This window comes from Colletotrichum acutatum (assembly GCF_030867785.1).
Source record: "Colletotrichum acutatum strain CBS 112980 chromosome Unknown BDZ83scaffold_155, whole genome shotgun sequence".
NCBI lineage: Eukaryota > Fungi > Ascomycota > Sordariomycetes > Glomerellales > Glomerellaceae > Colletotrichum > Colletotrichum acutatum.
Genome location: NW_026849149.1, coordinates 40,811 through 60,954, shown reverse-complemented (window position 1 = coordinate 60,954; position 20,144 = coordinate 40,811). Strand labels below are relative to the sequence as shown.

The following is a 20,144-nucleotide window of genomic DNA, read 5'->3' as shown; positions in this document are numbered from 1 at the left end:
TTTAGCAGCTGAATGGAAATTGTGACGAAGTCGACGAGACATGACTGAGTCAGCACAGTCTACAGAGAACAGGAGACTCCTTATTGAGTCAGGCTCAGTAACCTGCACCCCAAGGAGAGATCCCCGCTGATGGAATCGTCCGATGTAATCCTCCGACCTAGTGTGCGTCTCGGGGACCGAAGTCCGGAAATGCAGGCGCGGAGGGCCGGACATGGGCACGGGAAGACCGCAGATAATCCTTCCTGGAACTGAGACAAGATGGACAATGACGTATTGAACTTCCTTGATGCCCATAGATAGACCGTCAACGTGCGCTGTATACCTGCATGCGGGCATTGAAAGTTCATGGTCGCGCCACAGTCGAAGCGTAGGGCGCCGGTGGGCTGAGCTGCCGCCTTGAACGTCACCGTTGCAATCAGCCAAAGTCTTGGGAGAGCCTAGAAACATGTCAAGAAGAGTAACAACGGGGTTATCAGTTGGATCTGTTTGTTTATCTCCACGAAAGGGAATCCGAAGTCTGGGGTAAGAGGAAAGATGAACGAATCGCCTCCGGAATGTGGACGTGTCTTGGTGTGTTTTGATCGGGAATTTGCGCACAGTCTCACCACCAACAGGGCCCGTTGACGGCCTGTTTCAGGTTTCGTTCCTTCTGGAATGCGTCGCTCAGTTGGCTATTGGAGCGTGGTGAGATCGAATGGTTGAAGAAGAAATGATTCTTTAAGCCTTTTGCTTTCTTTTCTCTTCAATATTTAACTGCGATGAGTTCTTAATAGAAGCCATGCGTTTACCATGCAGTAACATACAAATCGATGTTTCAGCTACATACACTTCTCCTTACCTCAACACAGCACCCAAATGTTTCTCAGCATCACCGCAGGGAGAGACAAGTCCATAACCCGATTCTTGTTGGGGCATGGCTCGGGGCGTCTTGGTCTCTAATAGCGCCGTTTATCATGTCCCTGGATGCCTGTGTCTGCTTAGATAATACAGTCAACAAGTAGTTCTCCCCTTACATTGTACCTTGCGGCCAAGGGGTCCAGTGCAGATGCTTTTGGCACCCAGTGCTATGAGGCAGCTCGTCCGGCGCGGTAGGTATGCCTGGAGGCTCCATGGGATCCATGCTGTTGTTTATGCTGTGTTTGTCGCTCTGCAGCTATGTTCCCGACTCTTCCCCCCGCCACCCATATTTGGTCCCAACTTTGTCCCATGCCATCCACCATGTCTCGCCCAATCCAGGCTCTGATCGGTGCCATAAGACAGTCTTATTGATACTTTTGTCAAGCTCTCTTCCTTGTCGGGACTCGGCTATTGCTTGGTTGAATGGTGACCTTGCTTCATCCCGCCCTCCGCTCGACGATCGGATACGACGCCGGCCTGGACATCTCCACACTCCAGCATCCCTTTCGGTCCCTTTTTCTGAAATTCTGACTGCCGGTCTTACCGCCGGGTCGTGTTGGTGATTGGGCGTCAGATGGCTTCGTCCTGAAGCACGCACACTGGCACGTCCTGGATCTGCAGGACAAGTGCCTCGCCCTGAGTGGTCGCATGGCCACACGCACGCGGTCCAGCCCCCTCCCCCTTCATCATGTTAGGTTCCTCCAACTTGCTCTGTGACTTGTGCCCCATGGTTCGCGACCACTGGCAACCTCTGAAGCCTAAGCACCGGGGCACCTTAGGTAGTGTGCATGTAGTCGAAGGCGAAAAAGGGCCACAAGGGAGATCGATCACCTTACCTCAACTTGTTTGGGTTCCGGGCTGCAGTGAGTAAGCGTAACTTTACTCCAAGCTCAAGCTGTCGCCGCCTCGCCGTTTCTTTCTTACCACACCCTTCCTTTTCGCCTCGTTTCGATCTTGCAACCTTCTCCATCTAGAATCAGGAACCAGCACAAGCTTCAACCGGCAAACCGTTCCCAAGGTAGCTGCAGGTGTGGTGGCCACAAGGAGGGAGGGGTCTTCTGCGTGGCTTACTCGAACCACACTCAATTTCACTTTCTCACTCACCTCTACTCTTTTCTCTCACTTTGATCTTTCTCCAACGCGACGTGCAGTGGGAAAAAGGAAGGGCTCGGGAATTGGCCAGACTTGGCTTCTCAGGAAGGACAGCCACTGGTCTGGCTCGCTCGCTCAGCTCAGCTCACTGCACACGTTCACGGCGCTCATCAAAATTTGACTCACTCTCATCTCACGTCGCGCGCCTCTCACCCCAACGGCCGCATTCCTCACTTCTCCTACTGGTTTGCTTCACTTTTGCGATACCTACTCAACTTCAAATCTATAGACTTACTGTCCCGACGACATCTACGACGCCCCCGACAACGGCGACCGAGAGCAAAACACACAGTCAGGTCCTTTCGAGGGGGCGACATCCCCCCTAACAGCGAAACCCCACGACGCCGTGAGCCAGCCCGAAACCCCCAAGAAAACCATCCGCCATGCGCCCGAACAAGGCCCCGCGATGGGGGGCGGTGAGCCGCACCTCCGACAAAGCCTCCATCCTCACCCTCCTCGGCATCTCAGAGCTCCTCAAGCTCCGTGGTAAATGGCGCATGGCCCTGCGCCTCGGCACCTTCGCCCTCCGCCAGTCTCAGGGCTTGGGGACGCTGACCGAGGGGCTCGCCCTGCTGAGCGTTGGCCACGCCTATCGCAACCAAACCCCCGAAGACTGGATCTCGGCCCAGCACCACCTCCGCATGGCGAAACTCCTCCTCGAGGGTCTCCCGACGAGTGAGGACCAGATTTTCTACCTCATGCGCGCCGTCCTTCTTCTCGGCGACACGCTCGTGCGACGCGAGGATCTGGGCGACATTGCCGAGGCCGAAGAGCTGGCTCACCTCGCCGAGCGCCTGCTGCGCCAGAGCCGCGAAGGGCGCTCATCTGATTCCGGCAGCAGCAGCAAGGGTAGGTCGTTCCGCTGGACACTCTTCACAGGCTCATGGCGTGACTTTTGCCTACACTCCATGGTCGAGCTGGGCGAAATCTACTACTACACGAGTCGCTGGGCCGAAGGGGAGAAGCTGCTGCGCGAGCTGGTGCCCACGCTGGTGCGGCGGAGGGGCAAACGCCACGTCACGACGATCGAAGCGCAGCGCGACCTGGCGAGCATGCTTGTGAACCAGGACAAGTACGAAGAGGCTGAGATCGCGTACCGCATTGCGCGGGACTGGAACGAGGAGGTACCTGTCTTCGGACACGAAGAGAAGGCCGCCATCGACTATAACATCGCAATGTGCCTCTCCGAGCGCGGGCGGGACGAGGAGGCCCGCGTGGAGATTGGCAACATGGACCTAGCCGCCGACCTACTACACTACGCCAACGGCGAGTGGACGCTGAAGCTGGCGCGGCTCACGAGCCTGCGGCTGAAAAAGTACGACGAGGTCATTGGGCTCTGCCGGCGCTTTCAGCGCGTGCTGGACGAGCACAGGGCCCGGTTCGGGGTCTGCAGCACCGTGACGCTGCGCAACATGGAGGATCACGTTACGGCGCTCAAGGCCTTGCGGAGGTGGGACGAGGCGATTGTCATCCTGCGCGACATGTGCCGGCGTGAGGCGAGCGACGTCGCGCGCGTGGTTGAGCAGACGCTGGAGACGCGGCTGAACCTCGCGCATACGCTGCGGTGTGCGGGGCTTCATGAAGAAGCGGCGTACGAGTACCGCAAGTGTCTTGAGATCGAGCGGGCGGCGTCCAACGACTTCCAGGACGAGGCGCAGATTCGGAATATACTAAAGTACCTCGCGTACCTATACGAGCTGGCGGGCGACAAGACGAACGCGCTGATTGCGTATTCGCAGCTGCAGAGGGAGTACTGGGGCCGGCCGAGCCATCATAGGAATTTTATAAAGTACGAGTGGTGCCGGGGCAAGATGTTTATGTTGCAGGGTCGGTGGGAGCACGCGTTGAAGCTGCTACTGGGCGCGCTTGCTGTCAAGAGGGGGATCGAGACGGCTGTGTCCATCATCACAGGGTTGCCGATCGAGGCAGTACATGCTATGCAACCTGGGAGGAGGGTACCCGAACCGACGCAACAGGACATATCAGAAGTCGACGACGAGACCGACGAGGAGGAACAAGATCTCAAGGGTTTGGAAAAGGTGGACACTCGAGGTCAGGTTCAGGTCCAAGAGTTAGATGGTCCGGATACCTCTGATGACGAAGCGGAGCAGCAGTCATGGGATGAGATTGACTGGTGGGAAGAGGTCATCAAGGACGCCGTGGACGCTGTACGGCGCGAGGAGCCTTTCCAGGCCTGCACGCCGCTCGACGAGGCTGACTCTGAGGTGGACGATGATGATGTTGAGGAGACAGTGGACGCCGTGCTTACCCTGAAGAGCGGGTATCCTGCCGTGCCTGCGGGCGACGAGTGGTCACAGCCGCAGTGGCCGCGGCTCCCGGATACGTATGAAGAGCTGGTGATTCAGCAGCGAAGTGTTGTTGAGGAAAGTAGACCATGGGTTCCGTGAGGGCATTCAGGGACGATGATGAGGAGGGTCTCGAGGCGTTTGTTGCATAAAACTTTGTTTGATGATATCCGGAGTTGGGCATGATGCTTTGCATCAGACGGTTTGGAGGAGTGTCTTTGTTGGCACTTCATGCTGGTTGGATCAATGGAGAACGTACATAAAGGTTGGACAGGACTGGATATAATGACTTTTACGCCCCCTTGACTATAAAATAATGACATTGCATATTACTCTTCGTAAATACCCTAATATACTCGTGACTACTGTTAATATGGTATAGATGTCAGATAGTACTCTAGTTGTCCACGTTGATTCCCACATACCGTCCAGGCCTGGAGCCGGCCGCGGAGATCCGCCACCGGTTTTAGCCACCGTAACGCCGGTGCTTACTCAGACGGAGGAGGACTCCGTGGCAGCCTCCGTGGAAGACCCCGCACTGCTCCGGATCAGCGCAGGATTACATCAGGTCATGTACGAATAACTAGTGCCTGATTCACGTGAATATAGAGAGATAGGTATGTATCACACGTAATCGGGCTGATACTACTTCTGGGGGACTTTCTTTCGATAGTTTTTGGTATTAATACGTCAAACAGCCTGAAGAACCTAGCAAGAGTCCCAAGTTCGATCCGTATTGAAGCGCGCAGAAGTTCCTATACGGAGCTTACGATCATCCCATCAACACACCAATTCATACTGATTTCCATATTTCGCTTTGATTGCAGCCGCCTTCTCAGAGCCGCATATCATACTCCTCACCAACATGTCAATCCTCGTCCTCGGATCAGGCGAACTCGGCACAGCCATCCTCAACGCCCTCGCATCCCACCCCTCCCGTCCACCCTCCTCCAGAATCTCCGTCCTGCTCCGCCCCTCCACCATATCATCACCTGACCCGTCCAAATCCAAATCCATCGCACACATCAAATCCCTCGGCATTTTCCTCGAGCCTAGAGACGTCGTCTACGACTCACTCGAATCCCTCGCCTCCACCTTTGCAAAATATGAGACTGTCATAAGCTGCACAGGCTTCGTTGGCCCCACCGGAACACAGCTACGCATCTGTGAGGCTGCTCTCCTGGCCAAGGTTCCGCGGTACTTTCCATGGCAATTTGGCGTCGATTATGATATCATCGGACGAGGCAGCACGCAGTCGTTGTTCGACGAGCAGCTTGAGGTCAGAGATACGCTGCGGACTCGGAGCAGTGCTGAATGGATCATCGTTAGTACTGGTCTTTTCATGAGTTTTCTATTTGTAAAGGACTTTGGTGTTGTAGATTTCGAGGAAAAGAAGTTGAGGGCACTGGGGGGTTGGGATGTTGAGATTACGCTCACACAGCCGGATGATATCGCGAGAATGACGGCTGAGTTGGTGTTTGAGCCCCGTGGGGTTCCTAGCAATGGTCGAAATGTCGTGTATGTTGCTGGGGACACTGTCTCGTACGGGACTGTGGCGGGCTTGGTTGAGGAACGGTTCCCTGAGGTTGAGTTCAGCAGGGAAGTGTGGAATATGGAGGCGATCAGGGATAGTCTTGCGCATGATCCCGGGAGCAACTGGAATAAGTACCGTGGAATCTTTGGTGCGGGCAAGGGGATCTCCTGGCCGTTGGAGAAGACGTTAAATCACGAGCGAGGTATCAAACTGGAGGATTTACGAACTTTGCTTAGGAGAATGAAGAGGCCAGCTTCACTCGAATAGGCGAGTTAAGCATAATTGCAAGGTTTAACAAATTGAAGATATTCTTCCAAAGATCAAATATACTCCTCTAAAGTCTATGAAAACCAATAATAGAACAGTTAATAGCATTTACTCTAGAACATGATGTATCCTGATCAGCCTATACCCCCAACGCTTGAATATCCCCACGTTCATAATGGCACAAAAGTTCTGACTAGGTTCCAAATCATCCATCGCCTATCTTGCCTTGCGAGAAGAGCCAGCAACCCGTCGAAGCCTACAGAATCTACCTTTGCTCTAGCAGCAAAAGATCATCGCAAGGGCAACATGCACAGCCAAGATCATCGACCACCCGGCAAAGGGCCCCTTGATCCCAGCTGCATTTCGGTTGCGATCATTGTCATCATTATCATCGTCGTCATCGTCGTCGTTGTCGTTATCATCATCTTCGCTCAGAGTCTGAGGCACATCGCTCCCCGCGACGACATTTTTCGCGCGGACGCAGTGCAGAGTAGCCCGACTCTCCGCAGCATCGCCAGAGCCGCCCCAGGTCAACATCACGGGCCAAATCATCTGGCTCGCGATGGCATACTCGCCACCTCGGCGACGGTTGTCGTTGTTGTCGTCGTTGTTGCCCCAGTTATAGGCTTGGGATCCGTAGGCGAAGATTTGGGATCCAGAGGCAATGTTGGGAGCTGTTGAAGCAAGTATGTAAGCTGCTATTTGTATGTACGAAGACCCTAGTATGAGGAGAACTTACAGTAACCAAAGCGCTCATCGTTAGCATCCTCGAGGAAATCCTTGCATTCGCTGGGCAAGTCTGCGACCCCGCAGGACCCAAACTGGCCAGATGATGTATCCAAGAGCTTCTGGCGGCACTCGGTGGAGAGAAAGGCACCGCAGTCGCCGCTGTCATCTTGAGATCCGCTTCTATCCACCCGATCCAGCCTTGGAATGAAGATGTTGACGCATAGCTTCCAGCCCGCGTCGAGTTTTTGTTGTCCATCGACTTGTTTGAGGTTGATGGAGGAACCAGTGAAGTAATTCCTATTACCGTTCCTGTTCCTGTTGTTGTCGTTATTGTCATCGTCGTCGTCATCATCGTCATCTCTACTTCGGAGCCGATACGACAACTGCTGCAAATGTCGCTTATTGTTGTGGGTGGTATGAACACGCGCAGCGACGTTGACGCCGAGGTCAAAGGGGGTACCCGTCCAGGCAGAATCGTTGGCTGGCGGAAAGGCAGCGGATACGTCTGGGCCGTTGAAGCGGTAGGAGGTCGTCAGGTTGGGATGATCCATTGCCGAGTTCCAGTCTGTGGTGCTGATGCCGTGAGGTGCGCCTGTGCCCCTGATGACAGAGAATTCTCTATCTGCAAGAGACGGGCCCGCCGCTGCCATGATGGCGAGTGCTGTTTGGAGGTAGTGCATGTTGTACGATGATGATTAGGCTTGATGACTTGAGTTGATTTTATGTGGTCGGATAGGATGATTGTAGTGAAAGATTTTTAGATTCAAAGGAGCAAATATTTCGTGTTTTTAATATCATCTTGAGTCTACTACGTTTCTCTGCATCCGAAGACATTTTGCTTTCCTCCGGTAGCTCTGCCACGACTTTGCATGTCTTCGGCGACAGGTTCTCAAGCCGTAACCCCACGTCACCCATTAGAATTGTGTGACAGCCAATCGGCGGACGCCCGAAACATTCTGTGCCCGTTGATGAGGTACAGGTCTGCGGGAACGATCCTGATATTGTGGCGCTTCCCAATCCTCCGAGAGCGGGCGGAGATCACTCCCGAAGACGCGGCGACGGGCAACAATGTATGCCAAGACGCAGACGAGCAATCCTCAAGTCAAAATAAGATTGACGACAAAGGGGATAAACTTTTGATTAAGCTTAGGCTGGGATTGCTCCCACATTGGTGGTTCTGGTGATCCATCGCGATGGCGGGTTTGCCGACCTAACCGGCCGTTTTAGCCGGCTTGGTGTTGAGGACCTTGGCTTCGTTTGACTACATCTCATCACGACATAGAATCCTGACCGACTGAAGAAACTTGTCAAAACAGAAGGATACATCTTGAAGCCTATTTCTACAGGAGGTGAAGAGAAAAGAATGGTTCTGTGATCTGCCTGCGAATGGACTCTTGTAAATCAGCTGCATAGCCTCGGACAGAACGAACTCTCACTCTCTCGGCACGAGCAGTGAATGCATGTAAGCTAAGACTGAGTTGCTGCATATTTTTCATGGTTTAATGAAATTTCAAGTTTAAGACCTCAATACTTGTCTCTTATTCAACCGTCGCGCCGGCCTCATTCTACAAGCTGGACATTAAGCACGGAGTTGCCATACGCTTGCAAGCAAGGCGATGATTCGGAATTGTCGTAATACAAAACAGTCAACTGCATTTGAGTGCATTAATACAACGCTCAACGGTCCTATGGGTACGACCAGTATGAGTTGTATTGAGGCTGCTTTCGAGGGGGATGTAGAAGCAACCGCTTTATGTTATGCGCTGGAGTTGCATGCAATGACTTGAAGCGCTTGCGCAAGTCCCTCGATTTGGCCTGTTCCATGCACTCAAAGCCTCGGAATCGCAATGTCATATTTTCTGTTTTTCTGAATCTGAACTGTCATTGATTTGCTCGCAGCGCTTATTGTACCAAAACTGCGGCTTCGCAGGGTTCTTATACCACCATCAGCTGTTTACTGGTGCTGGTAGCTGCTCGCAATTAGAGGTATTGTTTTTGCATTAAAAGCAGCAAACGAGTTCCGAAACTTAGTCGGAGAAGAGCAGAATTTGTCCGGAACTGGGGCGCAGGCATCCGTAGCAGCCTGTCAGGTAGAGAAACCGATTCAAGGCGAATGAACACGGAGCGGCGGCGGGGTAGACCGGGCAGCCCGGAGGAAGGTTCGCGGTAATAACCAAGTCAGACCGAGACGGGGTCGGAGGATGACGTGGATATTGGGGGATGCGTAAGTCGCAAAGTCGCAATTGACTTGGCTCACTCCTTTTCATCTCCCGCGGTCGGCAAGTGGCTTATCAGTAACGCAAGCGAAAGACGTCTGAACAAGAAATGAAAGTGCTACCGGGGCGAGTGCGAGACTACAGAGTATCTCGTTCTCGCCCGGGTGCTGACATCCCACATCACTTGGGCAGCGACTTGTCGGCTGGTGCATGTCGCCGTTGATCAGTCTCCGATTTTCTGTAAAGTTAAAACAAGTCCTTAATGACGGAGGATCTGTTTTCCAAAGATCGTCGCTCAATTAGAAACTAACGCGATGGTCGGGAATATCTCCAATTGGCCCCTCGAAACAGTCGGTCGCGAAAGTTGATCGATCTACAAACGGCCATGCAGCGCAGGCTGTCCACGGAGCATTGACTCTGGTATTGAGTTTCGCCCAATCTTGACGACTAGCCACATGCTCGACACTCCGAAAGACTCGAATTGAGTTTTCCTTGTTTCGAGAGACGGCAACCCGCACAAACCAGTCTTGGCCCCGAGGTGCAGCTCTTAATGGTTCTCCTAGCACGTTAAGTGACAGAGTTTCGGGAAGAATGAGCTTGAGTCAATCGCCCTCACAGAGATTTAGCAAGTGGCACTCAGGGCAAACCTAGTTACCCAGTCGTCAGCACTGCAGCACAGGCAACGCGCAAGATTTTCTGCCCCTATTTCCTTATGATGTTTCGTTCCAACCGGCGAGCCTCGGCGCCAAGGTACGTCATGATAGCAGAGATGTTCTTTGGACGCAATCTGCTGAACCTAGCGTCTGCGAAAGGACGAAAGTTTTCGAGATGTCCTGAAGAGTTGACCCAGGATGCATTTGCAATAGATCAGATAATAGGGAACCCGTACCTTGCGGCGGGTGACGCCTTCACAGTCGGCGAGCTACAACGTCCGAGGAGCCGCTAAGAAAACTGCCAAGCATCTAGTCATTAGATCGATACCGAACTTTTCTTACCGCTTCTATTCTTGTTCGTCGCGCGACATTCGGGCGGGTAGTGCGACGTGGCCTATGGGGCATCAGGGGCACATGAGGTGCAGGGTGGTCGCAATTTTCCAGGCGCAAACAAATCGCCCTCAACGGTCAAGATACCGTGATGGCTTTCAAGATCTGAATCATTCAGCTTTGGCAGTCTCGGAGGTCCTCCGTCACTCCGCAAGGCCTATCATCGTATGAGGCCTGATGCACAGAATTGATGTCGCACCTTGTCCCGCCTCTCTTAGTCAGTATTAACACACGCGAGGGCTGCCATCCTGGTCCGTGGCAACATGGTGATCCCGAGACGGCATTGAAAGCTCTATGTCCAAGACATCTTTAACAGAGGCCAGACCACTCCGTGATCAACGTTTCCTTGGATGATTCGACATTCCACGAATCACCATATCAGACGAATTCGATTCTGCTGGGCATCCGAGAACGATTTGGGGGCTGACGTTGCAATGCGGAGGCAACCACGTCGACCCAAAATCTTTATCCTCGACAAGCGGGAAGCCACAGCTTCTGCGCAGTATGCTCAACAGAAAACACGGCAGAAAAATACGGCCTTGGGCAGTAGACGCGGGAGGCAAACTATGAGCATTTACTGGCCAGGTTGGCTCGGCCCCCGCCTGGCTCAAAGCGGCCGGGACACGTCCGGTCTCTTGTAAATGACCCTCTGCTCACCAAAGGGCCTGGACTCCGGAAGGGTGGGTGAGATACTTCGATTGTCTATCGGCAGGCAAAAAACCATAGCCAAGTGAGTACCAACAGCTGGGGCAGCCAAAATGTGAGGGACGGCTGTATCAGATTTTTCTGTTTGAATGGTATTCTTTTCTTCTTTGCAGACTGCACGGTTCTAGGGCCGTCCCCCCGATGGCTGGTCTGTGGCCTCACCATCACATCACGTATCCCCCATAATAGGGGCCAATATATGCGGCTGCATCACCGGTATTGACCTGCAGGTGTCTTTGCAAGGCCATCCTTGGCGTATATCCGATGACATATAGTTCCGTCCCGCACTGATTCTCGAGTTTTCATGATACGGTGTACCAATGCCGCGGTTCAATACGGAGCCAGCCTAAGGACAAAGTTGTTATGCATCTCCAGCTCGACCGTCGATCAGAGACAGATCTCGGACGGGATCTCCAATAACTCAGTCTCTTTATCGTCTGATCCGAAGAGGCCGGCGTCGCGCCAGCTTGATGCAACGTGAACAAGCAAAGCGTCGACAGAGCCGAAAAAAAAAACGCTTGGCAACCGGCCTGCGAGGTGATAGCATGCCCAGACATCAGCGGGCGAGCGAAAAGCAGGGGAAGCCTCCATGCTGCTCTATCCGTACGGATACCGTCATCGCCATCATTATTCCGTAGATTGATCGACCATTCTGTCCCGCCAAGGCCCTTGCCCATCTCCTTTCTCGCTCTTTCGCCCGCGCGACCGCGCCAGCTCTACGTCCTGACACGGGAAGAGCAATATGGGAATATGGGCATCATGAAGTTTTTTCGTCTGAGAAAGTCTTGGCACTGCTTTGGAAAACTGGAGATGGTGGAGTTGTCAAGATAGACGCCTTCGCGGTGGTTGGCTTGGCTGACTTGTTACCCCCTTGGACAAGTTGGCGCTGGGCACGACTGTTTCGAAACGTTCTGCAAGGGGCAAGTTCGACATTGAGAAGTTGGAGTTGGTCCCCCCCAGATGTCTGACAGGGGAAGTGGGCAGCAAGAAATCCCGAGTGTGGATGCGTATGTGGTTGCTTGAGAGGCGTGATGGTGCGTGCGTGTGTGAAGCTGAGTGGTAACTTTGGCTGAGAACCTGAGAAGGAATGCGAGGAGCCTCTCATGTTGGTGTGGGCGCGTGGCTTAGCAGCAGCTGTCAGGGGCTCTTCGAGTCCACCCATCTGGACGATCACTTTATTCCAGACCTGGGATTCGTCTGTGTTCAAGCTTCCGGGCCAAGAAAGATCGAATTAAAGGGCGGGCCTGGCTAGTCAGGAACCCGGGGTCCCCAGTCGAGCCGTCCGATGCCACAAGAGACTGTCACTCGAGGTTTTGCTGCCTTCTTTGGGCAACGACCTGCGCGCGGACAATCAAGTTGGGATGAGTCCATGTCCCAACTCGGGCGTTGGCTCCGTTCTTACAATGGAGACGGGCTCGCGATGGCAACTCCATCAACATGGAATGCCACCCAAACTTGATAAGCCCACACACGCACACCACCTGCACGACGTTGGTGCCGTTGACAGCATAGGATTCTGCTCAACGTGAGCCCACTTTACGAAACCTGGTGGATTCTGTGGCTCTAGTGCGATCTTCACTGCCTGCATCGACGCTTTCATTTCCTCCGCGTCGCCTGTTGATTGATGCTGTATTCACTGCGGAGGAGATGGAGCACATGGTCTTGGCACGCATTGAAGCAGGATTGGGTCTCTTCGAATACACTACCGAAGTAGTCTGGACGAGCCTCTGGTCCCACGAGGGTGTTCGGTAGTAGTGTAACTCCAAGGTAGACTTAGATATGGACCTGGGCAGAAGGAATTCGTGCCACCCCGGACATCTCACTCGATATAAGTAACCTCGAGATGTCCGGCCAAGAGCTGTTTCCTTCCCATTGCTTTCACCTCATCAACCTTTCCAACTTCTTTGTTCATTACACTCTTTCAAGCAGGCTTGAACTATTTCTTCATTCTCTCAAGTAGACAAGCCTTTTTTCTCTCTCTATCTTCAAACTCGCCTTCTCTTACACCAACTCCAACAACCCACACAACCACATTCACAATGAAGTACTCTTTCGCCATCGCTCTTAGCACCCTCGTGCTCGGCATCACCGCCGCTCCCGCTGCCAACGGCGCCGCTCAGGGCAACGCCATCGCTCACGCTGAGCGCGGCTACTTCGACTTCCTCCACCACGCCGCCCGCGCCGAGAAGCCCACCAAGACCAAGTCCTCCAAAGCGGCCAAGAAGACTAAACACTCCACCAAGACCCGTCACCCCGGCTCCATCATCACCTCCGCCCCCGGCGCCCCCGGCAACGGCACCAACAGCCAGTTCGAGATCCGCGCCAGCAACGGCACCGCTGCCGCCGGCCTCCCCGCCTCCTCCGGCACCTCAGTCCTCAAGGCCGCCCAGACTGTCGCCGCCGGCGCCTCCTTCGACGGTGGCATGAAGGCTTTCGACCGTGGTGTCTCTTGCACTGGCCAGGCCGAGGGCGGCGACTCTGACGCCGTCTTCATCCTCGAGAAGGGCGCCAAACTCTCCAACGTCATTATCGGACCCAACCAGATCGAGGGTGTCCACTGCAACGGTGGCTGCACTCTCGACAACGTCTGGTGGGCGGCTGTTTGCGAGGACGCCTTCACCATCAAGAACCAGGATGCCGGCGAGACCACCACCATCACCTCTGGCGGCGCCTTCGGGGCCGACGACAAGGTTCTCCAGCACAACGGCGCCGGTACCCTCTCCGTCAGCGGATTCACCGTCGAGACCTTCGGCAAGCTGTACCGCAGCTGCGGCAACTGCAAGTCCATGTACGAGCGCCACGTCATCCTTGACAACATCAACGCCTCCTCTGGAAAGCTCCTCGCTGGTAAGCTGATCCCACTTGGATCTACTTCTCTGTTTTGAACCAATGCTAATATATTTCGCTCACAGGTATCAACTCCAACTACGGTGACACTGCCACCTTCACCAACATCGTCGCCAAGAGCGTCAAGGAGGTCTGCACTGAGTTCAAGGGCACCACCCCCGGCAACGAGCCCACCGAGATCTCCAGCGGTCCCTCTACTTACTGCAAGTACGCCACCTCTGACATCCAGAGCTCCTAAGCGCGAACAACAAACATCGCGAGATCTGACCGGGCACCTTTCTCCCGAGTTGAGAGATCATACGTGTCCCATATTTTAGTGAAAAGGGCACTCAAAACATAGGCTTGTTTACTTGTAGATATTCTTCATTCTTGTACATTCCAAAAAAGCGTGTGTATCTAGAACTCAACGCCCTGTGGGCGACTGTCATCTTTTGCTGCCTGCTTCATAATCGCCGTGAATGACTTCATTAAATTATCCATTAAATTGAACATTGTGACATGCATTCCTGTGTCTGGAGTACCGACATCGTGGCTGTTAGGGCTTAGCGTTGTAGCATTAGGTCAATCTACGAAGAAAGATGGACTCAATGAAGCCTGATGATTCCCCATGCCATCCGACTTCGAACGAACCCAAGACCTAAGTTCAATCCTAGTTGCTAGAAGTGACGTCATAAAGATCGCAAGCTACTGCGGCAGTCACAAGTTGGCCTTTCCTAGGAATTAGCACTGATGTTGTATGTCTCAGGATGAGATCCAGTCTCTCGCGAGGAGATACGTGAAGAGTGTAATACCTTTGAGTGCCTTTACGAAACCGAATGCGTTCGAAAATCTGTTCAGTGCATTGATCGCGACCTTCAGCTCTGTCTTGCACTGGTATTGTACGTCGAGTCCCGTTGAAGACGAAGAGCCCGTTGCGTCTGCCGAGGCCTGGAAATGTGATATCATCATCAAGGTAAAGCCGGCCAAGTTAGCCGAACACACCGCCGGTGTTGCTGAATAGTGTCACCAGTTGTTCGCAAGATAGAGACAGTGCAGTGTTTCCACCTACTGTAAGTTCCCAGGCCTGCAAGGGTTTCCAGTCCCGCAGCAATGGCTGTAGCAGAATCAAGACAAACTTTATGCGAATGATTGCTTGAGAAAGGGAACACCAGGGCAGCCTTTTCAGAAATGCTACTGTTGCCATTGATACCTTGTGCTAGATGAAATGAAGAGTCCGATGGGGGCACTGATTCGAATTTCTTCAGTATCTGGGGATGGTCCATAAAGGCACGATATCTGTGTAGCTTGATACGTGCACTGTGACTATTAGTCAGTCATATGAGATGTACTGGGTGTCCCTTACGACCATTCATACCTCATTAATCTGGCTCGAGTTGTGATTCGGAGGCAAATGGCAAGCTTTAACTCAGGATTGTCCACTGTCCCTGATTCGTCCGGCGGCTGAAATTGGCGGAAGTTGAGTTGTTCCAATTGATGTGTGATAACGGCGTCAAGAGTTCCAATGTTCCGGTTGAAAGACGACGCGGTTGTCTCGGAGTTAAACCCTTTGAGCAATGCCGCAAGCATCAGAGTGGCCGCAACAAGGGCTTCCTCGGCTCGGATGTACTGAATCCAAACCTATCATACGATTAGGCGGCCCAGAAACGAAACGACATGGAGTTTGGTCAACGATGATGGTATTAAACGTTACCTCTGTCTCGCCTCTGTTTGAAGGATACGGTATCATGAAGCTGCTCCTATCGATAGCCTCGTCGAATGGCTGGTAGGACTGTCAGTCAGCTTTGACAACTTGACTAAGAGATATTGGGCAGAACCTTCACTTTACCGTACAGCTCACGATCGAAGCGTTGCATCGACAAATGTACTAGATATTTGCGAGCTCAATCTCAGCTTTGCATGCCAAACGAAGTTGTTTACCTCTCAAGACTTACACTCATCCACCATGTCCTACGTATGGACTCTGCAAACTGACCAGGGGCTGACGCATCGTGGTATTCCAACATTTGCTTTGAGAGACTGAGCCCTTTATTGGCAAGGGCTGCCATCTTTTGGAAGTTTCCACAATGAAGATACTGGTAAAGACTCAACGCGCAACATGCCAAGGGTGCTTCGGCTTCTATGGGGACGTTTGGGTGAAAGCTCGAAGCCCGCATCGGTTGTATAACACCCGGTGCAGTAGTCTCAATAGTCTCAAGCGCATGTTGAGCGGTTGAAGATGACACGGTACTTCGGTCTCCAAGACGCTCATCGTTGAGATCACAACCTGCGCCATCCTGATGTACATGCATTAAGAGAGCCTGAAACGCCAGGATGAGAGGGGATGAGGAGGACGGTGCCGACTGAAGTTGCTCGAATTCAACAGGTGGTGGAAGTAGAGGAAATACAGGATGTAAAAGGCGGTAATAAGCTTCGAGTCTAGTCTCACAATGAGTTGCCTGCCCTAGGTAACTTGCGAAGGGGCGTATGAGAATCCCGAGGAAAGAGACACTTACACGGCTGTAGTTGACTGGTACTCGCTCGTGTTCAAATGAGGAGATGGTATGGACGAAATCGACGGAGGCTGGCAGAGGCCAACACGTGGGAAAGAGGGGGTGCTAAAGACGTCGACGAAGAAACGATCTAGATCGGCGTCTGAGTCGCCTTGAAAGATGTTGTCGAACTCGAAAGCTGCGAAATCTCCATTGAACAGTGGAGGAAGAAGCCCGGCAAATGTCTCTTGGCCAATGGTAGATATAGAGCCATTACCTGGACTTGTTTCTTGTGTGTAGGATGTTGTGCTTTTCGAAATCTGCTCAGAGAGCTCTGAAGTCGAGGATGTTGCTTTGCCTCTTAACTTCAAGCCGCGTCGGCTAGCGGTGAACGTGCATGTGTCTCCCCTCTTGATACACTACTCGCTATAAGTATAGATTCGCGGTGTTTGTACATTCGTTGTTGGTACGGAATCGCTTACTCGGTTACATGGGTTCTCGCCATTACATCGGACACGAGACGCTCTGCTATTGACAAGCGGGTTAGAGGTTGTCCACCGTCCATGTACGATACTTTGGTGCTAACCAAGCCGTGCAGGCCGACTTTACAGGGGGCATTGGCATCGTAGAGGATATTCTATCGGAGTCTTATGTTGCCATCGAGATGTCGCTCCGTCGCTAAATTGCTCCGAGTAGCAACTTCGATGCCTTTGCACAATGTTGTGAGATCGCTGCCCAGGCAAGACGATGGTGCTTTTGGCTTTAGGTCCACCAGTCTCCAAAGCCCGAGGTGACAAAGCCCGAGATGTTGGAGAAATTACGCTTTCACGTGCCGCTTGATGTCATTCCGGTAGCGAATGACTCAGGCACAACCCAAGCTAGAAGCTAATCCATTCTCCGTACATCTCGATAATCTTTGAGGATTTTGGAGAAGACACCGACGTCCCCGAGAATTCAATTCCATGCTCCCAGCTCAATGACGGAGGCAATTGCAGGACAGTACGTCTGCTCTTTCTGCAACAGATGTTTTCGAAAGCACGAGCATCTGCAGCGGCATAGACGCATACGTAAGTCTATCCGCTAATTACTCGGTTATCGAGCCTTGGTCAATGTAAATTGCCTTGTAGCTTGGTTCTCAGCCACCGAAGGAGCCCGGTGCTAATATTGAGAGAGTTTTCAAGACACGAATGAAAAGCCGTACAACTGCGAGTGTGGTCTTTCGTTTTCCAGACAGGATTTACTCCAGCGGCATAGGCGTATTTCCCCATGTGACCAGCGACAACATGCCACTTCTTATGGGAACATCAACGCCTATGGCTCGCATGACCGCGTGCGTCCTACTCGAAAGGATCGCAACTCGCAGGATCGGGCTCCACAGTTCAGCATAGAGGTAGAGCGAACTCTTCGCTCATCTTCATGTGGAATTCTGGAACAGCGGCGGGTGAGTCCCACGGCACACCAGTTTGCTCAGGAGCCTATCTCGACCCCCGAAACAACCTTGCCCCTGCCTCCTGAATACGCGGATCTAGGTAATTAGATAAGTACAACGCCATGCATTTGTTCATGAAGCTAAATACTTTCTCTCCAGAGTGCTCATATCTGCGATCGCAACCGGAAAAGCATGTCCTAGCCGACTTTGAAAATTTCTTTCGCACTAGTGGACTGCAACAGATAGCAGATGATTTGAGCCGGACACAAAGACACGGCCTCAACGACACGAGGAACTCACTCATGGAAGAAACGCTGAGCAATGCATCAGATCACTGCTTGTCTCTACCAACTCAAGATACAGCCAGGCGGAAAACGCAAACCCCTATGACTGGTAAGTCACCTGTTTCAAGTTTGGGTTGATCTTGGAGTGCATATACGCTCTACTATAACTATAAACATGCTGTGGTCAAAGAAGGCTCAATGAGACAAGGAACAGACCAAATTCAAGGATCATGGTCCAATTATGAACAGAAATGCCCGGATCTCGTACCACCATCAGCGCGGGCGTGCGCTCGATACCTCACATCTTATGTCAAGAACAGCAGAGTCCCGCTTTTTCATAATAACGTCCAGATATACGAGCTCGATCCAGTCACTAAGTTCGCGTTGTACGCGTTGGGAGCAATACATCTGTACGAAGTTAGAAATGCTATGTCCCTTTTCACAACGAGCAGACACCTCGCTTTTCAAAGATGGACCTCAGATATGGACAATTCGAGAGAGAAGCCTTCACAGTAAGTCTAGCGATTCAACCCATCCTACAGAGGCTGCTAGCGGCGTATCTTAACGACTGGCAGATCTCTGACTCCCTCTGACGCCCTCATCGCCTACCACTTCCTCGCTGAGTTTCTTAAAGTGGCACAGCCCGTTGATGTTGTTCGAGAATTTGAGATTTGTGCTACTGCAATCTCCTTTTACTCTAGGCTCTGGAGATTCCATTTCCCGACAGACCAGCGGCCTGTTAAGTCTGATCCGAATTCAACTCGAGCTTTTCAATGCAGTCGTATTATTGTGCTCTGTAGTCTTGTCCTAGACGGCTTCTTGTTAGGATTCTCTGTGGCAACACAGTCAGATGACTTGAAAAGCACATTCAAGTGCCCGTTGAGCTCACTACTCTCTCATGACTCTGTGGGCGAAGGAGGAGAGCAATCGCGAGAGCTCTTTAATACGGGCGATATAATTGCTCTTTTTGACGTCTTGGCCCATGAACATGACAACGAACTTGGCAATTGCATTCCAGATTCTGAGTCGATACTGAGCAAATTTCCTCCCGACGTCCATTTCGTTTTGCTATCTTTCATTATATTGCGCATAAGAATGGACAAAGACGCATCCATGCTTGGGATATCATCGGAGATCCTCGCCTTAGAGCGTACTCGACTACTGTGAGTAGAATGCATCAGAGACTGGACTGACTGTATAAGTTTCTAACTCACACAACCTCGCAGACTGACGTTGAGTAAAATTGTCCGTCTTTTGCGACTTCAAATGTCTTCGATGACAGCTTCTCCAACTGTGTGCAAAGCACAAAGCAACTACAGTTTCGCTTGTCTCGTCCATCTTCGAGCTGTTTGCCCATTGGATCTGAACTATGCGACAGATCCATCACAACTCGTGGCATCACTCAAGGCGATTAAACCAAAATTTGAGGAACAATTTTCTCGCTCTTTACTACAATGTATTGAGCACTGCCTTGAGTTGCTGGAAGAGCCTGCAAGTACCGGTCTTCTGCACTACGTCCGTCAACAGGCAAGCTCATGGGGACTGGAGACCGTTTTGTGGGCATTCGAATCCGCTATCTTTCTCAGCAAATGGATTCAAAAGTATACTGCTGTTGCATCTTCTGTGAAAGAAGGTGAGGTCTACCTCGGTTATTAGAGCATCACTTGGTCTTGCGTAGCCCTTTGTACTGATCAATCGTTAAGATGAAGCATATCAACGTGCAGTCAAATTACTCGGCATGGCCACATCATCTTTGCCAGATGTCGAAGAATTGCCAATTGACCCCGACGCAGAAACATTGTCGTGGTCGACTTTGAAATTCTGGGGGAGTGTCTTGCAGGGGATCGAGACAAAGGCATTTGCAACACGTTTGGGGAAAACTCTTGACATCTTGGCTGAGTTTCAGAGCGAGTCTCCAGCAACTCCACATTGACCCAAATCATACTTTCCATCTGGAAAATGAATCTTCGACCGGGCTTTGACACAAAAACGACCCATTCATTCCGTCAAAGAGCAACAATCGCCAAGGTATAGTTGATGTCAGGTTGCAATAGCACACCTTGATGGTACGCGGACTTCCCACAAACACTGCTGGAAACGGAGCCCCGATCCACTTTTGTCGGTGACTTCTCCAAGACGGTGACCCCTTCTCCAAACGTCCGATGAATGAGGACGAGGTTGGGGCTTCAGCAATGGGCCTACATAAATGACGACGCTGCATCGTTGAAAAGATATTTGACAACGTCTAATACTCCTCAGCATAGAAA

The 20,144-nt window shown here is 52.1% G+C and overlaps 6 protein-coding genes across 7 annotated transcripts; 4 read left to right on the top strand and 2 right to left on the bottom strand.

Moving 5' to 3' along the window:
- Positions 1–2,100: 2,100 nt before the first annotated feature.
- Positions 2,101–4,694, top strand: BDZ83DRAFT_108934 (uncharacterized protein). The gene has a single exon (XM_060501075.1). The coding sequence runs from the start codon at positions 2,433–2,435 to the stop codon at positions 4,455–4,457; it is 2,025 nt and encodes a 674-aa protein (XP_060359212.1). The 5' UTR covers positions 2,101–2,432; the 3' UTR covers positions 4,458–4,694.
- A 333-nt stretch (positions 4,695–5,027) lies between these two features.
- Positions 5,028–6,289, top strand: BDZ83DRAFT_639262 (isoflavone reductase). The gene has a single exon (XM_060509411.1). It carries the CDS (start codon positions 5,221–5,223, stop codon positions 6,154–6,156), a length of 936 nt encoding a protein of 311 aa, XP_060359211.1. The 5' UTR covers positions 5,028–5,220; the 3' UTR covers positions 6,157–6,289.
- A 1-nt stretch (position 6,290) lies between these two features.
- Positions 6,291–7,565, bottom strand: BDZ83DRAFT_735082 (uncharacterized protein; the record flags this gene model as incomplete). The annotated part of the gene is made up of 2 exons (XM_060512963.1): positions 6,291–6,830; positions 6,896–7,565. 2 exons carry the CDS (start codon positions 7,563–7,565, stop codon positions 6,433–6,435), a joined length of 1,068 nt encoding a protein of 355 aa, XP_060359210.1. The 3' UTR covers positions 6,291–6,432.
- A 5,323-nt stretch (positions 7,566–12,888) lies between these two features.
- BDZ83DRAFT_656740 (pectate lyase) lies at positions 12,889–13,934 on the top strand (the record flags this gene model as incomplete). The annotated part of the gene is made up of 2 exons (XM_060510898.1): positions 12,889–13,696; positions 13,762–13,934. The coding sequence occupies 2 exons, from the start codon at positions 12,889–12,891 to the stop codon at positions 13,932–13,934; spliced, it is 981 nt and encodes a 326-aa protein (XP_060359209.1).
- Positions 13,935–14,179: 245 nt separating this feature from the next.
- BDZ83DRAFT_108856 (uncharacterized protein) lies at positions 14,180–16,925 on the bottom strand. Of its 2 annotated transcripts, XM_060501072.1 has the most exons (6): positions 16,751–16,925; positions 16,647–16,692; positions 16,189–16,583; positions 15,628–16,111; positions 15,522–15,560; positions 15,086–15,455 (listed from the first exon to the last, which is right to left on the bottom strand). In XM_060501072.1, exons 1-6 carry the CDS (start codon positions 16,786–16,788, stop codon positions 15,234–15,236), a joined length of 1,224 nt encoding a protein of 407 aa, XP_060359207.1. In that variant the 5' UTR covers positions 16,789–16,925; the 3' UTR covers positions 15,086–15,233. The 2 variants fall into 2 exon arrangements, with proteins under 2 accessions (XP_060359208.1, XP_060359207.1); XM_060501073.1 differs by lacking the exons at positions 15,628–16,111; positions 16,189–16,583; positions 16,647–16,692; positions 16,751–16,925 and adding exons at positions 14,180–14,404; positions 14,488–14,688; positions 14,745–14,992 and having other exon boundaries at positions 15,051–15,455; positions 15,522–15,536.
- Positions 16,926–17,069: 144 nt separating this feature from the next.
- BDZ83DRAFT_108839 (uncharacterized protein) lies at positions 17,070–20,060 on the top strand. Its single transcript, XM_060501071.1, has 7 exons — positions 17,070–17,231; positions 17,346–17,693; positions 17,753–17,986; positions 18,068–18,389; positions 18,453–19,040; positions 19,104–19,510; positions 19,581–20,060. Exons 1-7 carry the CDS (start codon positions 17,141–17,143, stop codon positions 19,808–19,810), a joined length of 2,220 nt encoding a protein of 739 aa, XP_060359206.1. The 5' UTR covers positions 17,070–17,140; the 3' UTR covers positions 19,811–20,060.
- The last annotated feature ends 84 nt before the right edge of the window (positions 20,061–20,144 follow it).